The sequence below is a fragment of the Urocampus carinirostris genome, chromosome 3, assembly GCF_059441175.1.
Source record: "Urocampus carinirostris isolate Australia breed hairy pipefish chromosome 3, RoL_Ucar_1.0, whole genome shotgun sequence".
Classification (NCBI taxonomy): Eukaryota; Metazoa; Chordata; class Actinopteri; order Syngnathiformes; family Syngnathidae; genus Urocampus; species Urocampus carinirostris.
In genome coordinates, this window is record NC_142351.1 from 26,510,624 (window position 1) to 26,532,128 (window position 21,505).

The following is a 21,505-nucleotide window of genomic DNA, read 5'->3' on the forward strand; positions in this document are numbered from 1 at the left end:
ACTGAGTGTAAACTCAACTTACCCTTGCGCACAGCACATGTTGAAGTGACAGAGACACCAACTATTGGTATTACTACATAAAGTTATTATATTATGTAAAAAACAGGTAGTGTTGACTGAATAAATGTTCTAATTTTTGGGGTATATTTTTTTTAATCGGGCCAAAAGTTGTGACATATCTGATAACTGTCAGCCCTGTAATTATAGTGTACCTCTCCTTAGTACCTACTGTCGACATGTATAAATGATTTTACTTGGTATTTTTCACAGGAAGGGCCTGGCGTGCATCTGAAAGTATTAAAAGCTACAGTGATTAAAATGTAGGCTTGTCCGGAATTAACGGTAATCAAAATAACACGTTTAAACTAGCAGCAGCCGACCTCACTCGTTATTGATCGAAAATCCTTAGTGTTGTCTTTCACTTTAACCTTTTTAACACTGACCTCCATTTACCGGCAGTCCTTTTTTAATCAGGAAAAATTACTTCACTTGTGGGTTCATAAAAATCAAAGCTCTTTCAACTTTGTTGGATAACTAAATCACTTTATTTTTAGTGTCTGATAATATGGAATGAAGAAATGAAGCTTTATGTGCGTAGACTTCTGAGGAACGTGTCTCCAAAGTCCTACACAAGTACATTTACTGTAAAATATTTAACATCACACATCTTCCTGCACTCATTTTTAGCAGAGTGACACACACATGTAGCAGACAACACATAAAACACTGGAGGTTGTGTACTTTGCAAACAATAGCAACCTTTTTTAAAGTGCAATAGGCATACATCCAAGTCACTAATACAAAAGACGTGTGAGGGCATCTCTCTCTCTGCTGGACTTTAAAAGGAACTTTGTCATTTTCGAAATAAAAGTTTCATTCATTCATTCATTCACCTTGCACAGTGCTGCTCTTGTCACATGATACCAATGGGATGCAAAAAAAGATAAAAGGAAAAAATCAATAAAAAGATATTGGATAATCGGGGTCATATCCGAATATAATGACGGGGATCGATGTTCATTGAAAACTTGAATCCATTCATACGCTATCACAAAAAAGGTTCTTGCAAAGAATAGTTCCAGCATTGTTAAACATAACTTGATTGTTAATGAAGCTGGGCCCAAGCTGTTCACACACCAACACAATGCTAATGTGCATGCCAGAAGCGCAGTTGACAAAGTCACTTTGTAAGACGACACTACACTTCTGCACAGCAACTGTTTTTGCCGGCCTTGTGCCGAAAATTGTCACCAAAGTCAATATTTTCAACTTGCTCAAAAGTCATTTCTACAAGGTATACAAGCTGCAATTTCTCTCTGCTTGACTGTTCCATTCCCCCAAAATCAGATACTAAGTCGTTTTAATTATGTTTCCGCCAGGGAGGACATTTTGTGCCAGGGGATAGTTTTTAGCACAACACCCACCAACAGCTCTTATCCTGATACGATTGTTATACAAGCCTTTACCTCTACATTATTTACAACAGTTTCAAAAGTAAAGGAAGTAAGAATAATACATAAAAAACAGCGTTAGTTTACAGCGGATTTTGACCTGTTTCACGAAAAGACACAATTGTGTGTTTTATACATTTGAATGTGTCGTTTCTGATATGAACCCAGTTCCTTTGCATGCTTGCAATGTGGCACATGGTTTGGCAATTTTAAGCTTTGTTTTAAAGATTGATATAAATGTTTGGGGTGTATTCCAAATGCATTTAAATGGGTCTCAGTAAATAGATGTTTTTGAAATTTCATATATCCTGTGATCAACTGTGAATAGATTTAGCCAGTTGACTCATTCTGACACACATAACTTTGTGTGTCAGTTTATATATCTTTGAAAAAAGGGTTTTAAGCGTGGTGCACATTAAAATTTTAGCTTATACACTAACACCAATCTTTGAAAACTATGTGTGTTAGAGACAGGAAAAATGATCTATGAAAAGTGTGTTGCGCAGGAACACAAATTTCACTGCATAACCTTTTTAAAGTTCTGTCTTACTCATGACTCCATTGAACATCTAAAGTGGATTCAAAAGCTGACTTTTAATTGACCGTATTCAAAACTGTTTTACTGTGATTATCATCTGTGTGAGCTTTACCATTCATGGCCTTATTAAAACAACTTCAGGGGATTCAGGGAATTGAGCACTGTAGTTCTCTCTTTAAAAAAACAGTTAAGATGGTGGTTATTACAAAATGAGACAAAGTAGCTTTGAAGGTCAAACACGAGCATCAGAAGAACATAATTATTGGTTACAACATAAATATGATGACAAGAGTGCACCTGGTCTTCTAGTCAAGGAGACTATTTACCCTTAAATCCTCTTGGTTAGGAAAAGTCACCATGGGCTAAACCCTTGAAAGTCTGTCATGCTTCTCTAAAAATCGCTGAGGATGCTGATGTCTGCAAACTCCTGCCGATATCGATACGAGTAAAAGACCAAGATGGAGGACCACTTGAGGGTCATGAAGCTCCACACGCACGATAGATAGAGACTCTTTGGATCAATCAGAGCTGTTGACACAGAAACAATGTTACTCTTCAGCTTCTTAGGCTAAGTATAACCAAAGGTGTGGAAGGCTCTTACATTGCTTCTGTGTGATGGCCAATGTCATGAAGGTGATAAAGGCAATCACAGCAAGGACACTGAAGAGCAAGCCAACGCAGATGAAGAGCTTGAGGCCTTTGAGCCACGTACGCCAGTAGTCCTGAAGGTACATGATGTGTGTGACCAAAGCCCACAGAGCCATCACACCTGTAAAGCAAGGTATAACATATTGAATCTAAAATTGAGAGACCGAAAGGAGCATTTGTGCTACCCTCATGAATAAGTGGGAGAACTGTATTTTATTTTGAGAAGGTCAACACTTTGTTCTGAAAAGTATTGAACACAATATCTATTGTTTCATTTATTTATCTACATTGTTGAAAACCAAAGAAAATTTACAGTATCGCTGCAGTGTGTTATCATGGGGGTGGGAAACTTTGTGAGGTATCTGTTCACTGATGTGTTTGACAGTATGAGTCATTTCCCTGTAAATCAGAATCAGTTAATGGATTCAAGAAGAGTGGTTCACACAGCCTCATTCCAACACACAATCTCTTTAATTTACAGAAACCTAGTGAGTGAGGCCGAGAAAACTTTTAAATCAATATTGTTGTGTGGTACCCGGTGTAGTCTGGGACCTGTAACATTCATTCCAGTTATAATTAGGAATGTATACAGTATAAGAACGAAGGAAGACTAAAGGTTTAATATTTTACAACGCAGAGTTGATAATATATTCTATACTCAAAGTGGTGGCAAGTTAACTTAAAGGATAAAATATGCAGTAACTACTGTGTTAAAGAAGATTTAAAGCTGTATGTCAGAGATTGATTTACCATCTGGGGACTATCAATGGAGGAAATCAATAGGTTTGTTAAAAGGTGGATGTTGAAATTACATTTATTTTTAAACATTTAAAATATTATGCTTATCTCGAAATTGGTAATTCAAATACACATCCTTAATAATGGATCGCATCAAACTTTCACCTGTAATACTAAGGATAGGCGTATTCATATCAGTGCAGCCTTTTTTCAAAGATACCAGTAATTGCGATTGCAACAGATACAATTATCGTCTGACTACTAGAGGCCATTACTGGACTGTCTCAGAAAATTAGAATATTGTGATAAAGTTCTTTATTTTCTGTGATGCAATTAAAAAAACAAAAATGTCATACATTCTGGATTCATTACACATCAACTGAACTATTTCAAGCCTTTTATTATTTGAATATTGCTGAATTTGGCTTACAGTTTAAGAAAACTCAAAAATCCTATCTCAAAATATTAGAATATCATGAAAAAGTATACAAGTAGGCTATTCAACTAATCACCTGAATCATCTAATTAACTCGAAACACCTTGCGAGGGTTTCCTGAGCCTTAAAAACACTCAGCTTGGTTCAGTAAACTAAATCACAAGTATGGGGAAGACTGCTGTCCATAGGACCATCATTGATACCCTCCATCAGGAGGGTAAGACACAAAAGGAAAATTCTCAAAGAGCAGGCTGTTCACAGAGTGCAGTTTCAAAGCATATCCACAAAAAGTCTGTTGGAAGGGGAAAATGTGGCCGGAAACGCTGCACAACCAAGAGAGATGACCGCAGCCTTAACAGAATTGTGAAGAAGAGCCGCTTCCAGAATTTGGGGGAGCTTCAAAGACAGTGGGCTGAAGCTGGAGTCCAGGTATCAAAAGCCACAGTTCACAGACGTGTCCAGGAAATGGGCTACAATAGCCGTATTCCCATGGTCAAGCCACTTCTGAACTCAAGACAACGGAAGAAGCGTCTGACTTGGGCTATGGAGAAGAAGCACTGGACAGTTGCAGAGTGGTCCAAAGTCCTCTTTTCAGACGAAAGCAAGTTTTGAATTTCATTTGGGAGTCAAGGCGCCAGAGTCTGAAGAAAGGCTGGAGAGGAGCAAAATCCAAGTTGCTTGAAATCCAGTGTGAAGTTCCCACAGTCAGCAATGGTTTGGGGAGCCATGTCAGCTGCTGGTGTTGGTCCACTGTGTTTCATCAAGTCCAGAGTAAATGCAACTGTGTACCAAGAGATTTTAGAACACTACATGCTTCCATCTGCTGAAAAGCTCTATGGAGATGAGGATTTGATTTTCCAGCATGATCTGGCACCTGCCCACAGTGCCAAAACCACCAGTAACTGGTGCACTGACCATGGCATCACTGTCCTTGATTGGCCCGCTAATTCCCCTGACCTGAACCCCATCGAGAATTTGTGGGGTATAGTTAAGAAGAAGATGAAAGACACCAGACCTACAAATGCAAATGAGCTGAAGGCCGCTATCGAAGCATCCTGGGCATCAATAACACCTCAGCAATGCCACAGGCTGATTGCCTCCATGCCACGCCGGATTGATGCAGTAATCCGTGCAAAAGGATTCCCAACCAAGTACTGAGTGCATCAATGGACATTTTCAAATGTTTGATTTAGTTTTGCTGTTATAAAATTATTTTTTTACTTGGTCTGAGAAAGTATTCTAATATTTTGAGATAGGATTTTTGAGTTTTTTTCAGCTGTAAGCCAAAATCAGCAATATTCAAATAATGAAAGGCTTGAAATAGTTCAGTTGATGTGTAATGAATCCAGAATGTATGACATTTTTGTTTTTTTAATTGCATTACAGAAAATAAAGAACTTTATCACAATATTCTAATTTTCTGAGACAGTCCAGTAGATAATTAGGAATCTAGATATTAAGAAATGGTAAACTGCTCTCAAAATTCAAATACTAAGATTATTTGTTGCAAAAGAAGCAATTTTATGTACTAATGGACAGTTAGGTCAGTATTGATGACTAGCCATCAGAGGGGTATTGGTTGGATTTATTTTATAAAGAACACCCATAATACCAATAACGAGCAGTCAGTGAAGGCAGGTAAGGCATTGCCTCACCTGTTATCGTGGAAGTGTAAAATCAAAAATACATCAAGTGGCTAAATGTATTCAGTTTTAAAGTTCTTTTTTAATTACCTTCGGAGTTTTGGCTTTTTCAAAATCGCTGAATTTTCACAATATATTATGAATATTATTTATACAATTAATATGTAACATATTAATGTCCTGAACGTCTGCAGATGCTTAGTGAGGCACGCAATTCTCTTGCATCATGGTAGAGGGCGATAGTGAGACAAGTTCTGTTTTGGCACACACCCCGGCCCAAAACAATTGAATTAGTGATAGTATTAGCAAGCTAAAAGAAAGGCAAGCCATCCAGTATTCATTTTCTCGTTACATTAACTTTTTTATGTTTTATATCAAAATTAGAAGCGTATAGATTTCATTCGTAAGTTAAGGCAATAAGACATTTTTCTATGCTACGGTTTATGCATTGATTCTTTTGCCAAGACATGACGAGTGCGAGGTAGATTTATTAATGTAAATCTGTATTTGCCTCACCGCACGCATCACCCAATACATAATTCTGTCGTAGTTTGATCGCACTGAAGCTAGATAATTCCCCTTTAGCAAGTTTGATATGTTGATCGACGCGTTTTACTCATTATTGGACACAAATAAAACAAGCGCCATCACTTCTGTCGAGTAAACGCTTGTTTACGTACCTGAAAGGCCTCCCATGGCCGCCGTCCATGGCTGTCGATAAACAATATTCCACACCAAAAAAGCTGAAAGTCCAAACAGGACACCGAAACTAGCATAGACTATGCTGATATGTATCCTTTTGATAGCCATTTGAAAGGACGAGCGACCACTCAGGGCGCGTGCGTGAAGTGATAAAACAGTGTTTATTTTTAAAAACACTCCTAAGCCGCTGTCTTATAGCGACATTATGTAATTCGTTTGCTAACAACGCGGCACATTTAATAATAACTGCGACGCAGTCTGGGGGGGATCAATCGAGCAAGAGCCTGGGGTTTGTAGCAGTCAACAAAAGAGCGATAAAAATTATAGTAAATGTGTTTTTTTTTTTGTAAAAAATAAATGCAGGATTCATTCGCAGAAGATGAGATAGCAACAACACAGCAGCAAGATGACGGAGTTTCCGGTTTCCGCACCAAAGATGAGACACAAACGACAAGAGCGAAATTCCCTCCACAAGACAGTCAAACTTGGTTGAATTGTCTAATGTCTTGAAATAAACTGACTTTCTTCAAATTATAAGGTAATTTAGCCTACAATCCAACACTAATGATCCCTTCTAAAGCAGTTCATACATTCACACAGAGTTGTTTTCCGTGTATCCCATACAATCAAAATTTGAAGACTCAAAATAAAGCACAGAAAACCATTAAAACAAGGTCTTTTTGCAAATGTGTCTTAACTAATTCGTTTTCTCCAATGGTCTGAAGTTTCTGTCTGATGTGACAAAGTCAGATTTGCCAATTAATTAACCTACAGACCAAGAAAGCGATATCATAAAAACGGATTACAGTATTGTCTTAGCTAATTTATAAATGAAGTCTATGCACTGCTTCTTTTTGAATAAAAGGTTTGATTCCCAAGTACCGTAATCCTCCTTTATAAAATTTAGTCCATGCAACAAGAAAAAAAAACCGTTGATTTGGGGCTGAGGTGTGCCCCTAATCAGAATCATTGGTTTCATTATCGCCCTCTGCCATGAAACAAGAGAATAGCGTGCCTAACCCTGCATCTGCAGACACTCAGCACAGTGATACATTACATACTGCTCCTTTTGAATAAAAGCCCCAATAGATAAGTGATAAATTCTTCATCCTCCAAAAAGTCAATGCAACGATAAAAATTACTGCAGATGCTCAGCACGGTAATGTGTTACATACTTATTGTATTCATAATACACATAATGTAATGCTGCAATTGGCTGGCAACCAGTTGAGGGTGTCCCCTGCCCACTGCCCGGAGATGGCTGGGATGGGCTCCAGCCCCCCCGCGACCCTAATGAGGATAAGCGGTATGGCTAATGAGATGAGATGAGACATAATGTAATGTGAAAATTCATACTCAAATTGTGAAGTCAAATAGAACTTTAGAACTTTAACACGTAATAAACATAAGTAATTAAAAAAATATTTTAAATTCACATTTCCATGATGACAAGTAGGCTGTGCCTCACGCCCCTCCTATAAGTCAAGTCATGTTTATTTGTGACGCCCTTAAACACAAGGAGTCTCATGGCTGCACAGACCAACGACAATTGCAAAATGCAGACTATCATGACACCATCCCCTGATCTAAAACCTACATAAGGGCAAGAAAAAAGCAGTGGCCAGCAAGACGATACAGAGCGTCATCAAGATCCTCAAATACATACGACCGACCAGGCTATTTAATGAATCATTTGAATTCCCTCAAGTTAAATAAACTGTGGATTTTCCCTCAACTACTAGGGTCGTAGGGGCACCATTTCCTGTGGTGTGTCTTGGGCAAGTACAGCCTTGTGGCACCCATCCATCTCCAGGCCAACAAATGTTTCCACCATGTCTCAAACCAGGGACCCTTCACGTGCTATTCGAATGTGCTAATCACTGCACTACGGTAACACTAACTAAACTGTAGTGGGACTTAATTGAATTGTTTTTGAAAGAAAAAAAAATATTGAAAAACAAAAACAAAACATTCAATCATTATTTAATAATATTTTGCATCCCCGAATCATGATTTAATTGTGAGCCTCTAAAAAGACCTCCAGTAACTGTTGGAATTTCTTGTTACATCAACACAAACTTCAATTAATCATCTGACTCCAATTTGGGACCTTTCCCAATCACAACTCATCCAAACAATTTGCGCGCTCTTTTCTGCATAGAAAGTTCTCCAGAAGCCGGCATTTTCACTCACAAGTGGATTTATTTCTAACACACAAATCAATACAGCTCTGCACGCTTCTCCTTCCAAAAGCTGACTCCTCTCCTTCTTCCGAGTTGCTCAGCAAAGAATCTCCTCCGCCACTTCGCCGTGTTCCATTGGTCTCTGTCCCGGAAGAATGTTGCGTCGACTCCGCCTGGTGGCGGCGCAGCCCGCTCCCATTGGTCTCCCGTTCCCGGAAGAATGGCGCGTCAACCTCCTCCGCCTCGGCCCCCAGACAGCTGGTCACCTCCCACTGCCTGTGAGCTGCCCCACATCAGAATCTGCTCCAGAACACTTTTGCACAAAACACAGAGAGCCCAACAGACAAACCCAAATTCAAACTTCTATATTCCTTTATAACCCAGGCAGTTCAAACTTTTTATGCAATTAATTCATGAGTCTAGTCCTGTGAGAATGTTTTTTCTACCATGAGGAGGTAAAATAAGTTTGAAACTCTTGATTTAAATGGACGGGGTCTAATATTTAGCGCCTCTTAGTGGTAAATACATACTTAACTTATTAACAAAACAATATTGATTTAAATAATAAGCAGAACAACACAAACTATCATGCAAATGTACATTTTTATATACGTGATACATTTTTATTTATTTTACATAGCACAATTGTCTGCCAGTTTGCTGCTACAGGTACACAAAGAATAGTTTAAATGATGTGGTTTGTTCTGAGTCGCCGTAGTTTGTGATTTTAGCACTTACAGTATTTCTGGTTCCACAACACAATACAGCTACATCTAGTGATCTAATTATACACACTGTCCCTTTATTAATGCAAACATTTGCATACATATGCAGAAATACAAAGTCGACATTGATTTTTTTCCCTCCATCATACAAACACATATGCTGGAGCGAGCTGGATTTAGCCGGAATCAAGGCTAAAATGAGAGGCTAGTCAGGGAAACTGGTTTGAAAAGGTTTGTAAAAGCTTGTAAGAAAGCAGAAGGTGACAAGCAGACAAGATGGAACTCCGGGATGACCACTAACAGAACCATGTCATGAAATATAACTAGCAATTCACCGAGTAGCACAAAATACCACAGGGATGAACTACTTTTGCAATTTTGTTTGCGATATCTGAAACACAAAGATGTCAGCCAAACATCTCAGACTGTTTTGCAACCAATGTCTGTTGTGCAAATAGAATTTAAGAACATTTTTTAGCATAATAAAATCAATATTTTTTGGTAATTTTGAACGTTATTTTTCACCACTAGATGGTGACAATTACTTCAATGTGTCCCTTTAGTTAAACGGTCTCGTCCTGTCTAATGCATGCAATTATTTTCTTGGTTTTAAATCAAGTTGCATAACAGAAGTCTTCATGTCGCGACCATGTGAAAGAAAATTATTCATGCGACCGTAGGGCAACATTTTTACGGCCAATCAGATTGAATGGCGTCTGGAGAAACAAATCACACCGCCTTGTTTGTTTGGGGAGTTATCTTTCTTACATATATCATGGGACAGATGAATAGCTGATGAAAAAAACATGAGAAAACAAGACAAATATTTTGGGAATCTATGGACATGCTGAAAAGTGCCACACGCTCTCCTACGGTGAGTCACTAATTTTTCACTGATAGAGGGATAATGTTTGACTGACTTTAAGAAGAATTTCATTTAAAAGTGTCCTTTTGTGTTAGACATTTCTGTCTTTAATGGAGTTCAAATGAACTCAATTTTTATTGTACTTCTAAGGTCAATAAATCGGCAAAGTTTAGTGTTAACGTCCTGTAAATTTAAAGGAAAACTAAAGTCAAAGGTAGAAAAAAACTCAGATTATATAAAATTCAACTATCAACATTTTGCTCTAGTTTTTTTTATCGTTTCAACACTAAAAAGGAGTTTTATAAAAAATCAGACCAATTAAATCAATTCCACTTTGTTTTCCGCGCTTTTGGTGGCAATTCAAATTGACAGTGAACCGTCTTTAACCTCCTTTAGAGAAAGTGAGTCTCTCAAAATGTCATAAATGTTACTCAAACTGGAACATCAACTCAAATAGAATTTACAGGAGTCGTGATTGTTTGTTATCTTCATCGCAATACTGCACAACAGATAAAAAATAGTTCAGGTTAGAATAACATTTTAGAATTTAAAATAAATGCCCTAAAACACGATAATTGCAATATTCATTTAGCTGTGTTTGGCCCTAAAATTTGTTCAAAATTCAAAATGGGATATCATTACTTAGGTCAATAGTTTTGATGATGTTTACATGGCTGCACAGATCACGGCCGCTATTGGGAAATGTGAAGCACAATGTAAAGCGCTTTGGGAAGTCATTGACTTGAAAAGCGCTATATAAATGCAGATCATTTCATTTCATTTCATGTTTCTATTGTGCTCGTAAGATTACAATTGCGTTTTTAACAAGAGTAATCTCTTATACAAATTCACTATTAATATAGCCTTTTGCTGTACTCATTAGATTTAACTTTAAGCATACACTCACACAAGCCAGTGAAATACTAATACTGTATGTCGCTCAGGCTGAATTGAAGGTTAGCAAAAGTTGAAAGAAATCTTATCTTGGTTTTATTTTGGTGGCTTTAACATGTTTATTTTTAGCGAACTTGACAAAAACGTGTTTGTGTGTTTGTGTGTCACAAGACAGACACAGCAAAGGCATTTGACAAAGTGAGCATTCCATGGGGGCGTTGGTCTGTCTGTGGAAGACCCACTCTTTCAAATGATCCGAATAGTCACAAGTGTGGTCGAAAACAAAACAAATGTTGATATAAGGAATTAAAATGATACGCCTATATGAAGGTACACACTCTAAAATGAATTCGTGCAAGACAACACGTTCGTTGTGAATTACCGTAAATTACGGACTATAGAGCGCACCTGATTATAAGCCGCACCCACCACATCAAGACATGTTACACAATTACAAAAATTGACCCAAACCCGAAGAGCGATTATTTTTTTTTTTTTTTTTTTTTTTTTTTAAGCACATTCACAATATTATATTCCAATATTACGTTTTTAACAGCAAACACAAAGTGAGGTTTGAACAAACCTTCTCGAAAATCAAACATATTTACAATTTCATTATATAACATCTTTGTTAGTGTCAATAGATCCGTCCAGGCCAAAGTCGATTGTCCTCGGTCTGAACAAATCCACCGACACCAACAGCAGCAAAACACAGCCATCAAGCATATTCACATTTTTTTTTATATTTGACAATATGACGTGACGATATGACGTTTTAACATTTTTTCCTGACATTTACCGAATATAAAGTACACAGTCCAAAAACCACAGCCGGCAAAATGAACGGAAAATGAATCCGGTACTTAACGTTTGATGCAAACCTGCAGAGTCCGGGTGCTGTTGAAAATAATCCAAGGAAAAAAAATGTATATTTTCAAAGGTAAGGGTGGGAAAAATATATATCCACTATTGTCCGCTGCATCCACAAACACGTCTCACCTTTACTTCACTTCCCATCAGCCCGCGTTTTTGATTCGTCCGTGGAAAACATATCAGAATAAGTCTCTAGAATAAATACATTACAAAAATATACAGTTGCAAATACATATTATACATGGTTACACATATTTACAAAGAAAAACGGTACACCGAGAGAGTTTTCAAAGCTTTAATAATAATATTATAACTTTCATCCCAAACCGTGCCTGTGAAGGGTAGCAAAAAGCTACTACTAACACGCTCGCAATTCTACAAAGAGGTCTGTGAAAAAAATATACGGTAATCGGAGAAATCAACGTTACGAAATTGTGAATACAGTATGCTTAATTGCTGATGAGCTTATCGAGAAAAATTGTTCCAACCTCACATTGTTTATTTGCTAAAAAAACAAAACAAAAAAAACAAGAAGTATTTAATTGCTGTTAAAAGTGTCAATAAAAACTTATATTGTTGGGATATGATATAATGAAATTATGTGTTTAATTGCTGTTAAAAAAAATTGTTAAAACGTCATATTGTCAGATATAACGAAATGGTGGATAACGAAATTGTGAACATGCTTAATTGCTGTTAAGATTGTCGAGAAAAATTGTTCAAACCTCACATTGTTTATTTGATGTTACTAGTGTCAATAAAATTGTTCAAACCACGGTAAGCCGTCCTCTTCTTCCTCCTTTTAACTGACGTCATAAAAGTCGTCTTCCCCAGTATGGGAAAGAGACTTTGCCATGTAACTTTGCCATGTAACTTTGCCATGTAGGCGTCGTCCCTCGCTCCCATATTCAAAAACACGCCAGCAACACACTCGCAAAGCAAAGATCACATGCAGTAGCTCTGTTTCCTTCTTTAACTGACTTCTGGATTGCTTTACGCTTGAAAGCTGCGTCATGTGACTTTCTTATTGCAATTTACATTGTGAGGATATGCCTACGCAAATTTAAATTGTGCACAAGCTAAGAAGTTGCAGGTTTCCTCGGCGCATATATTCCACCGGTCTAAATCTTACCTTTTGTACTCGAGCGCCGCTGGCGGCCGTTAGAAAAATTACATAAATTGGCCGCATCACTGAATAAGCCGCAGGGTTGAACGTTTGGGAAAAAAGTAGCGGCTTATAGTCCGGAATTTACGGTACAACAATTTTCTTCAATGAAGATGAATGGCGATATTCTTCCCCTGATGTGTTAGACCACAATGCTTCCTGTTTATTGTTCTTCAAACTTCTAAATGTTGCCAAGATTTGTAATCACAATTAGCTCTTTGTTGTAGGTTCTGTTGCTAATTGACATGTTAAAAAAATCAAGTATTTCAAATAATTTTGTGGAAAGGGGTAAGTATGGTTTTCAAAATAAAATGTCAGTGATTCGGTACCTGGACGTTTATGTTCCTCTAGTGGTCATGTAACATACAATATAGTCTTTGTTTTTGTTTTTAATTTTTTGTTTTAGCAATATGGCACTTTGAAGACAGTGTATACAGTGCATCCGGAAAGTATTCACAGCGCTTCACTTTTTCCACATACATACAACGCATACAAAGCTTCCCCCCTCCCCCACCTAGTAAATTCCGATCACCTATGCTTATCCCTTACCCCCTCATACACCCCCATCCAAAGGAAAACAAAACCTGTAACGAGGACAATACAAACGTGGCCTGAGGGAGCCCTCTCCAAGCTGCAGGACTGTTTTGATCAAACTTGCTGGGAGGTATTTGAACACCATGACCTCCAGAAATTCACTGACACTGTTTTATCCTACATCCGTTACTGCACGGATGAAGTCACAGCATATAAAAAAATAAAAAACTACCCAAATCAAAAACCCTGGATGTCCAGCGAGGTGCGCACCCTCCTCAAACACCGCAACACCGCCTTCAGGTCTGGAGACAAGGCTCTTTACGGGGTGGCCAGGGCTGACCTGAAGAGAGGCATCAGGAAAGCAAAAGCAGCCTACACAAGGAGAATCGAGCACCTCTTCGCTGGAAATGACCCGAGGAGGATGTGGCAGGGCCTTCAACACATCACCAACTTCAGAGGCCACAACCTGGCAACTGTTGAGGCTGAGGCTTCACTAGCTGAGGACCTTGATCAGTTCTTCGCTCGCTTTGAAGCTGGAAGGCCACAAACAGCCACATCACACCCACCAACAACCAGCAGCAACTCCCTCACATTTCAGGAGCACGAAGTTAGGCGTGCGCTGAATACCATAAACCCCAGAAAGGCAACTGGCCCGGATGGAGTACCAGGGAGGGTACTCAGGGACTGTTCCGATCCGCTGGCTGGGGTCTTCACCACCATCTTCAACCGGTCCCTGTCACAGGCGACCGTCCCACCTTGCCTCAAAACCTCCACCATCATTCCCATCCCCAAAAAGTCAGCAGTGGAAAGCCTCAACGACTACAGGCCTGTTGCTCTTACGCCTGTGGTCATGAAGTGCTTCGAGAGGTTAGTGTCCCGGCACATCAAAAACTCCCTGCCACTCACACTGGACCCCCACCAGTTTGCCTACAGGGCAAACCGCTCCACTGACGACGCCATAAACACAGCACTTCACACCGTGCTGAAACACCTGGACCACCGGGGGAGCTACGTCAGAATGCTCTTTCTGGACTTCAGCTCAGCCTTCAACACCATTATCCCGGAGATCCTGGTGGAGAAACTTGCACACCTAGGACTCTCTCCCTCCATCTGCCACTGGATAATGGACTTCCTCTCCAACCGCCCACAGTCGGTGAAACTCGGTACCCACGTCTCTCCCATCCTAACACTGAACACTGGCTCCCCCCAAGGTTGTGCACTCAGCCCCCTGCTTTTCACCTACTACAGCTCCGACTGCTCACCGACCCACCCCACAAACACTATAATTAAGTTCGCTGACGATACCACCTTGATCGGCCTCATCTCTGAAGGGGACGAGGCGGCATACAGGGATGAGGTGGAGTCACTTTCAACGTGGTGTTCGGAAAACCACCTCATATTGAACACCACAAAAACAAAAGAACTGATTCTGGATTTCAGAAGGAATGGCAGGAATCCAGCACCACTCACCATAAAAGGAGACTGTGTAGAGAGAGTCCACTCTTTCAAATTTCTGGGTGTGCACATCTCCGACAACCTCTCCTGGTCTGCAAACACCAGAGCGGTGGTAGGGAAGGCCCAGCAGCGACTGCACTTCCTGAGATTGCTCAGGAAAAATAACCTAAAACAGCAGCTGCAGGTGTCCTTCTACAAAGCCACAGTGGAGAGCATCCTAATATACTGCATCACAGTGTGGTATGCTGGGTGCACAGCAGCAGACAGGAAAAAGCTCCAGAGGATCATCAAAACAGCCCAGAGAATCGTCGGCTGCTCTCTGCCCAGTCTGGAGGACATTGCCTGCTCTCGCTACCTCAGCAGAGCAGAAAACATCATCAAGGACTTTTCTCACCCAGGCCACCACCTCTTCGACCTGCTGCCTTCCGGCAAGCGCTACAGGTCACACAAAGCAAAAACAAACAGACTCAGGGACAGTTTCTTCCCCACAGCCATTACCACCCTAAACAGACACCGCACAAAAAAACTGTAAACTGTTGCAAAAAACTACCTCACACGAATGTAAAATGGTACTCACGTACATGCTGTCTGCACTATGTTTGTTCACTGCTTAAAACAGACACCGCACAAAAAAACTGAAAACTCGTGCCAACACTACCTCATACGAATATAATGGTACTTATGTCTATGTTCTTGCACATGTCGACTGCACTACGTTTACTGCTCACCTTGCACAATGTCTGACAAATTCCTTTTTTCTGCACTATGATGTCTATGTTTGCACCAATGCATATGGCGAGTCAACTAGTTGAACAACTTTTTCAACAGGTTTGACCACTCCGCCTCATCCTCACCCCTGAGTAATGCAGCTGTCCTTCCCCCTCCCCCTCTGGACACTAGCATGGAAGACATCCCCCCACTAAAAATAACTTCAGCCCAGGTGTGTGGAGAGCTGAGAAGGCTACGAACCAGCAAGGCAGCTGGTCCGGATGGAGTATCCCCCCGACTGCTGAAAGCCTGTGCGTCTGAGCTGGGAGACCCTCTACAGCGCATCTTCAACCTGAGCCTTGAACAGGGGAGGGTCCCTCAGCTGTGGAAAACATCCTGCATCATCCCAGTCCCAAAGAAATCAAGACCTGAGGAACTCAACGACTTCAGGCCGGTCGCCCTGACATCACATGTGATGAAGACCATGGAGCGGCTGCTGCTGCACCACCTGAGGCTACAGGTCCGTCACGCCATCGACCCACTGCAATTTGCTTACCAGGAGAAGGTGGGAGTGGAGGATGCTATAGTATACATGTTACACCGATCCCTCTCTCACCTGGATAGGGCGAAGGGGGCTGTGAGGATTACATTTTTGGACTTCTCCAGTGCCTTCAATACCATACAGCCTCTGCTACTGAGTAGGAAACTGACAGAGATGGGAGTTAGCTCACACCTTGTAGAATGGATTACTGACTACCTGACAGGCAGACCCCAGTATGTGAAACAGGGGGGCTGTACATCGGACACTGTGGTTAGCAGCACAGGATCTCCGCAGGGGACCGTTCTCTCTCCGTTCCTATTCACTCTATATACATCGGACTTTAAGTACAACTCTGAGTCCTGCCTTGTGCAAAAGTTTGCCGACGACACTGCGATCGTGGGATGTATCAGAAACGGGCAGGAGGAGGAGTACAGGAAATTGATTCAGGACTTTGTCCGATGGAGCGACGCAAACCACCTGCACCTAAACACCACCAAGACCAGAGAGATGGTGGTGGACTTCAGGAGAACCAGAACTCACCCGGTTCCTGTAACCATCAAGGGAGAATGTGTAGAATTTGTCCAGACCTACAAATACCTGGGTGTGCAGCTGGACAACAAACTGGACTGGACTGCCAACACAGAAGCTCTATGTAGGAAAGGGCAAAGCCGACTTTACTTCCTCAGAAGGCTGGCCTCCTTCAACATCTGCAAAAAGCTCCTGAAAATATTCTATGAGACAGTAGTGGCAAGCCCCCTCTTCTATGCGGCAGCGTGTTGGGGAGGCAGCGTCAAGAAGAAGGATGCCTCTCGTCTCAATAAACTGGCTAGGAAAGCGAGCTCTGTTGTGGGCAAAGAGCTGGACAGCCTAACAACAGTAGCTGAGAGACGAGCACTGAAAAAGCTGAGGTCAATCATGGACAATCCATCGCATCCACTACACAGCATTATCTCCAGACAGAAGAGCAGTTTCAGCGACAGACTGCTGTCACTGTCTTGTACTACGGACAGACTGAAGAGATCTTTTCTTCCTCATGCCATGAGGCTCTTTAACTCCACCCGGCAGAGTAAAGGCCCACATTAAACCACACCACCTACATTGGATATTACCGAATCTTACTGCAATATGTATTCTGTGTAGCACTATTTAGTTACTCTATATAACACGCTACAGTGGGCATTTGCACGTCACACTGGGTATTTGTATATTGTATTCTTTTGGCTTTATTATTGTACTGTTCTCAGCTCAGGGATGCTGCTGGAAATGTGAATTTCCCTTAGGGGATGAATAAAGTATCTATCTATCTATCTATCTATCTATATTGCACAACCCTTACGATACCAACGGTATCACGACAACACTGTATGTAACATCCCACATGCCGACATTTCTTGTGTAAATACCATGTAAATTATAACTATAGCCTTATCCCCCTTGTCTTATAACATTATCTTCTCTGTTCCTTTATCTTCTTGGCTCATACCTCACTGTGAATGTATAAAACTGGAGTGTCATGCCCAATTTCGTTGTCACAATATGTTAACCCATTTTGTAACAATGACAATAAAGGTATATTCTATTCTATTCTATTGTTATGTTACAGCCTCATTCCAAATTGTATTAATTTAATCTCTTATCTCAAAATTATACACAAAATACTCCATTATGACAATGTGAAAAAGTTTTTTTTTTAACTTTTTTTCGAATTTATTAAAAATAGAAAACTAAGAAATCACATTTACATAAGTATTCACAGCCTTTGCTTAATACTTTGTTGATCCACCTTTGGCAGCAAATACAGCCTCAAGTCTTTTTGAATATGATCCCACAAGTTTAGCACACCTATCTTTTGGCAGTTTTGCCCATTCTTCTTTGCAATAAGTCTCAAGCTCAATCAGGTTGGATGGGAGACGTTTGCGCACAGCCATTTTCAGATCTCTCCAGAGATGTTCGATCGGATTCAAGTCTGGACTCTGGCTGGGCCACTCCAGGACATTCACAGTGGGTCTGAAGCCAACCTTTTGAAATCTTGGCTGTGTGCTTTGGGTCGTTGTCCTGCTGAAAAATGAACCTTCGCCCCAGCCTGAGGTCAAGAGCGCTCTGGAGCAGGTTTTCATCCAGGATATCTCTATATATTGCTGCATTCATTTTTCCTTCTATCCTGACTAGTCTGCCAGTTCCTGCTGCTGAAAAACATCCCCATAGCATGATGCTGCCACCACCATGCTTCACTGTAGGGATGGTATTGGCCTGGTGATGAGCGGTGCCTGGTTTCCTCCAAACATGGCGCCTGGCATTCACACCAAAGAGTTCAATCTTTGTCTCATCAGACCAGAGAATTTTGTTTCTCATGGTCTGAGAGTCATTCAGGTGCTTTTTGGCAAATTCCAGACGGGCTTCCATGTTCCTTTTACTAAGGAGTGGCTTTCGTCTGGCCACTCTACCATACAGGCCTGATTGGTGGATTGCTGCAGAGATGGTTGTCCTTCTGGAAGGCTCTCCTCTCTCCACAGAGGAACACTGGAGCTCTGACAGAGTGACCATCGGGTTCTTGGTCACCTCCCTGACTAAGGCCCTTCTTCCCCGATCGCTCAGTTTAGAAGGCCGGCAAGCTCTAGGAAGAGTCCTGGTGGTTCCAAATGTCTTCCATTTACGAATAATGGAGGCCACTGTGCTCATTGGGACCTTCAAAGCAGCAGAAATTTTTCTGTATCCTTCCCCAGATTTGTGCCTCAAGACAATCCTGTCTCGCAGGTCTACAGACAGTTCTTTTGACTTCATGCTCGGTGTTTGTGCTCTGACATGCACACTCAACTGTGGGACCTTATATAGACAGGTGTGTTCCTTTCCAAATCATGTCCAATCAACTGAATTTACTGCAGGTGGACTTCAATTAAGCTGTAGAAAGATCTCAAGGATGATCAGTGGAAAAAAGATGCACCTGAGCTCAATTTTGAGCTTCATGGCAAAGGCTGTGAATACTTATGTAAATGTGATTTCTTAGTTTTGTATTTTTAATAAATTTTTAAAAAGTAAAAAAAAAAAAAAAACTTTTTCACATTGTCATAATGGAGTATTTTGTGTAGAATTTTGAGATAAGAGATTAAATTAATACAATTTGGAATGAGGCTGTAACATAACAAAATGTGGAAAAAGTGAAGCGCTGTGAATACTTTCCGGATGCACTGTAGATCAGGCATGTCAGACATATGGACCGCCATAAGTTTAATTGAAAGAAATGCTAACCAAATGCCCCCTCCGGTCGCTAGGTGACAGGGTTTAGGTCGTGGTGAATTGGTTTAGGTATAAAACTGCATTCACGCAACTGTTAAACTAAACACATTCAATGCCAACCATGAACATCTTTCCCCCCATTGGTTGTGAAAAAATTTATTATTACAACATGTATTTTATGTTGACAATATATTTGTATTATTTACCCTCATGTAGGTTTTAGATCAGAGGTTGGTGTCTGTGGTTTGCAATAATCTCTGGTCTGTGCAGCCTTTTGAGACTCTTTGTGATTGATGGCTATACAAATGAACATGATTTGACTTGACTTGGAAGGTTACTAATTTGTGCTGAATAAGAAAGCATAATACTGAAAAACAAAGCTAAACATTTAAAGGAGACATTATTTTACTGATCCGGCCCGCCTAAGACCAGAAAGCCTGAGTTTGACATCCATTTTAAAGAACAAACCAAAATATAAAATGCTAAGATGCACGTGAACTGTTATGTTAAGTGTAAGGAAATGCAAAAAAAATAAACTGCATCTTGAGAGTGAAAATAAAACAGCTACAATATGATGATGTCAAACGAATTAATTTCTACTGTCCCTTTTGTAAACATGCTCAGTCCGGGACCTCTTGCGGATCATTCTGTGTGGTAAACTTGTCTACCTCACAATTTAGATCCAATTATTGAATTATCAGTGTATTTCAAACATTATATAACTAATAAATCATATTGCAGAAAAAATACTGACATAAAAAGGTACAAGAAGAAGCAACACTGTATATCACTGCTGTTACTGTATGTGAAAAAACATCATTTATTCCACTTTCTTTTCTATATTTATGGAATGTTTATGTTGTAACGTTGCAAATATAAAATGATTGCAAAAAATAATAAACTGAGACGTTTTGCATGGAATATTTACGTAGCTGCATCAGAACGTTGTAAACATTCCATAAATGCAAATCTTTTTTTTTTAATGACAAACACACGAAGAATTATTGAGAATTTCTAAACTCAATTTTCCTAAGTATCTAAATACATTTTGGTTTACCGTTGGTTTATAACTTTCCCTGATAATTTAATTAGTTTTGGGGATTTTTAGCTCTCGAGCTGAAATAAGAGAAATTTTAAAAAGTCACATAAGTTAAATAGCAAACAATACTTAAAATGACTACATTTATGCGCCAATGGAGGTGAGAAAATATTACCGGGGAGAATTTTTTTTTTCCTTTTACCATACTTTTTCTCAATTTTGTCTCAATAGTCCATCCATCCATTATCTGCACTGCTTATCCTCAGTAGGGTTGTGGGGGTGCTTGAGCCCATCCCAGCTATGTTTAGGCAGTGGGCAGGGGACACACTGAACTGGTTGCCAGACAGTCACAGGGCACTCAGAGACAGACAACTTACTTGCTCATTCACACCTAGGGACAATTTAGACCGGCCAATTAATCTAACATGCATGTTTTTGGAATGTGGAAGGGAACCCATGCAAGCACAGGGAGAACATGCAAACTCAGGAAGGCTGGTAGCTGGATTTGATCCCGTGACCTCAGAATTGTGCCGCAGACGTGCTAACAACTCAGCCGATGTGCCACCCTTATCTCAATAGTCTATTTGATCATTTGTAGTCCTGAACTACAGTGGCTTGCGCAACTATTTGGCCCCCTTGAACTTTGTGACCTTTTGCCACATTTCAGACTTCAAACATAAAGATATAAAACTGTAATTTATTGTGAAGCATCAACAATAAGTGGGACACAATCATGAAGTGGAACACACTTTATTGGATATTTTAAACTTTTTAACAAATAAAAAACAAAAAGTTGGTGTGCAGAATTATTCAGCCCTATTGAGTTAATACTTTGTAACGCCACCTTTTTCTCCGATTACAGCCAAATAGTTTTGCAAGCCACTGTATCTGTAAAATTACTTTGGTATCAATTCTAAAAAAATGCCTGTGAATGGAACAATCCATTATTGTGTCATGTTTATCATTGGAGGAACCATAAAAACAACGCCAAACAAAAGCCCCCCTCACCCCAAATAATACCAATTACTTTTCAGAATCAAACCTTCAAAGAGTAGATTTCATACATTTTAGACTAGTTTGCATGTTTTGTCATGTAGCACTGCATGGAAAGGAGCAGAAAACTCACGCTAGCA

General features: G+C 40.1%; 2 protein-coding genes across 2 annotated transcripts in view; one reads left to right on the forward strand and one right to left on the reverse strand.

Annotated features, from left to right (window-relative positions):
- Positions 1 to 522: 522 nt before the first annotated feature.
- slc48a1a (solute carrier family 48 member 1a) lies at positions 523 to 6,595 on the reverse strand. The gene is made up of 3 exons (XM_088331274.1): positions 6,135 to 6,595; positions 2,591 to 2,758; positions 523 to 2,517 (listed from the first exon to the last, which is right to left on the reverse strand). Exons 1-3 carry the CDS (start codon positions 6,262 to 6,264, stop codon positions 2,381 to 2,383), a joined length of 435 nt encoding a protein of 144 aa, XP_088187400.1. The 5' UTR covers positions 6,265 to 6,595; the 3' UTR covers positions 523 to 2,380.
- Positions 6,596 to 9,832: 3,237 nt separating this feature from the next.
- The window catches only part of rapgef3 (Rap guanine nucleotide exchange factor (GEF) 3), a 64,337-nt gene continuing 52,664 nt past the window's right edge, over positions 9,833 to 21,505 (forward strand). Inside the window, exon 1 of the mRNA XM_088331281.1 lies at positions 9,833 to 9,938. Coding sequence (XP_088187407.1) covers positions 9,903 to 9,938 — 36 coding nt within the window. The 5' untranslated portion in view covers positions 9,833 to 9,902. The remainder of the gene's footprint in view (positions 9,939 to 21,505) is intronic.

Excerpts from the sequence above, each read along its gene's own strand:
- slc48a1a (XM_088331274.1), bottom strand. The coding sequence starts at position 6,264 with ATGGCTATCAAAAGGATACATATCAGCATAGTCTATGCTAGTTTCGGT. Across the intron at positions 2,759-6,134 it reads GGCCATGGGAGGCCTTTCAG|GTGTGATGGCTCTGTGGGCT; the intron begins GTACGTAAACAA and ends CTTGCTTTACAG. Across the intron at positions 2,518-2,590 it reads GGCCATCACACAGAAGCAAT|CTCTGATTGATCCAAAGAGT; the intron begins GTAAGAGCCTTC and ends CTGTGTCAACAG.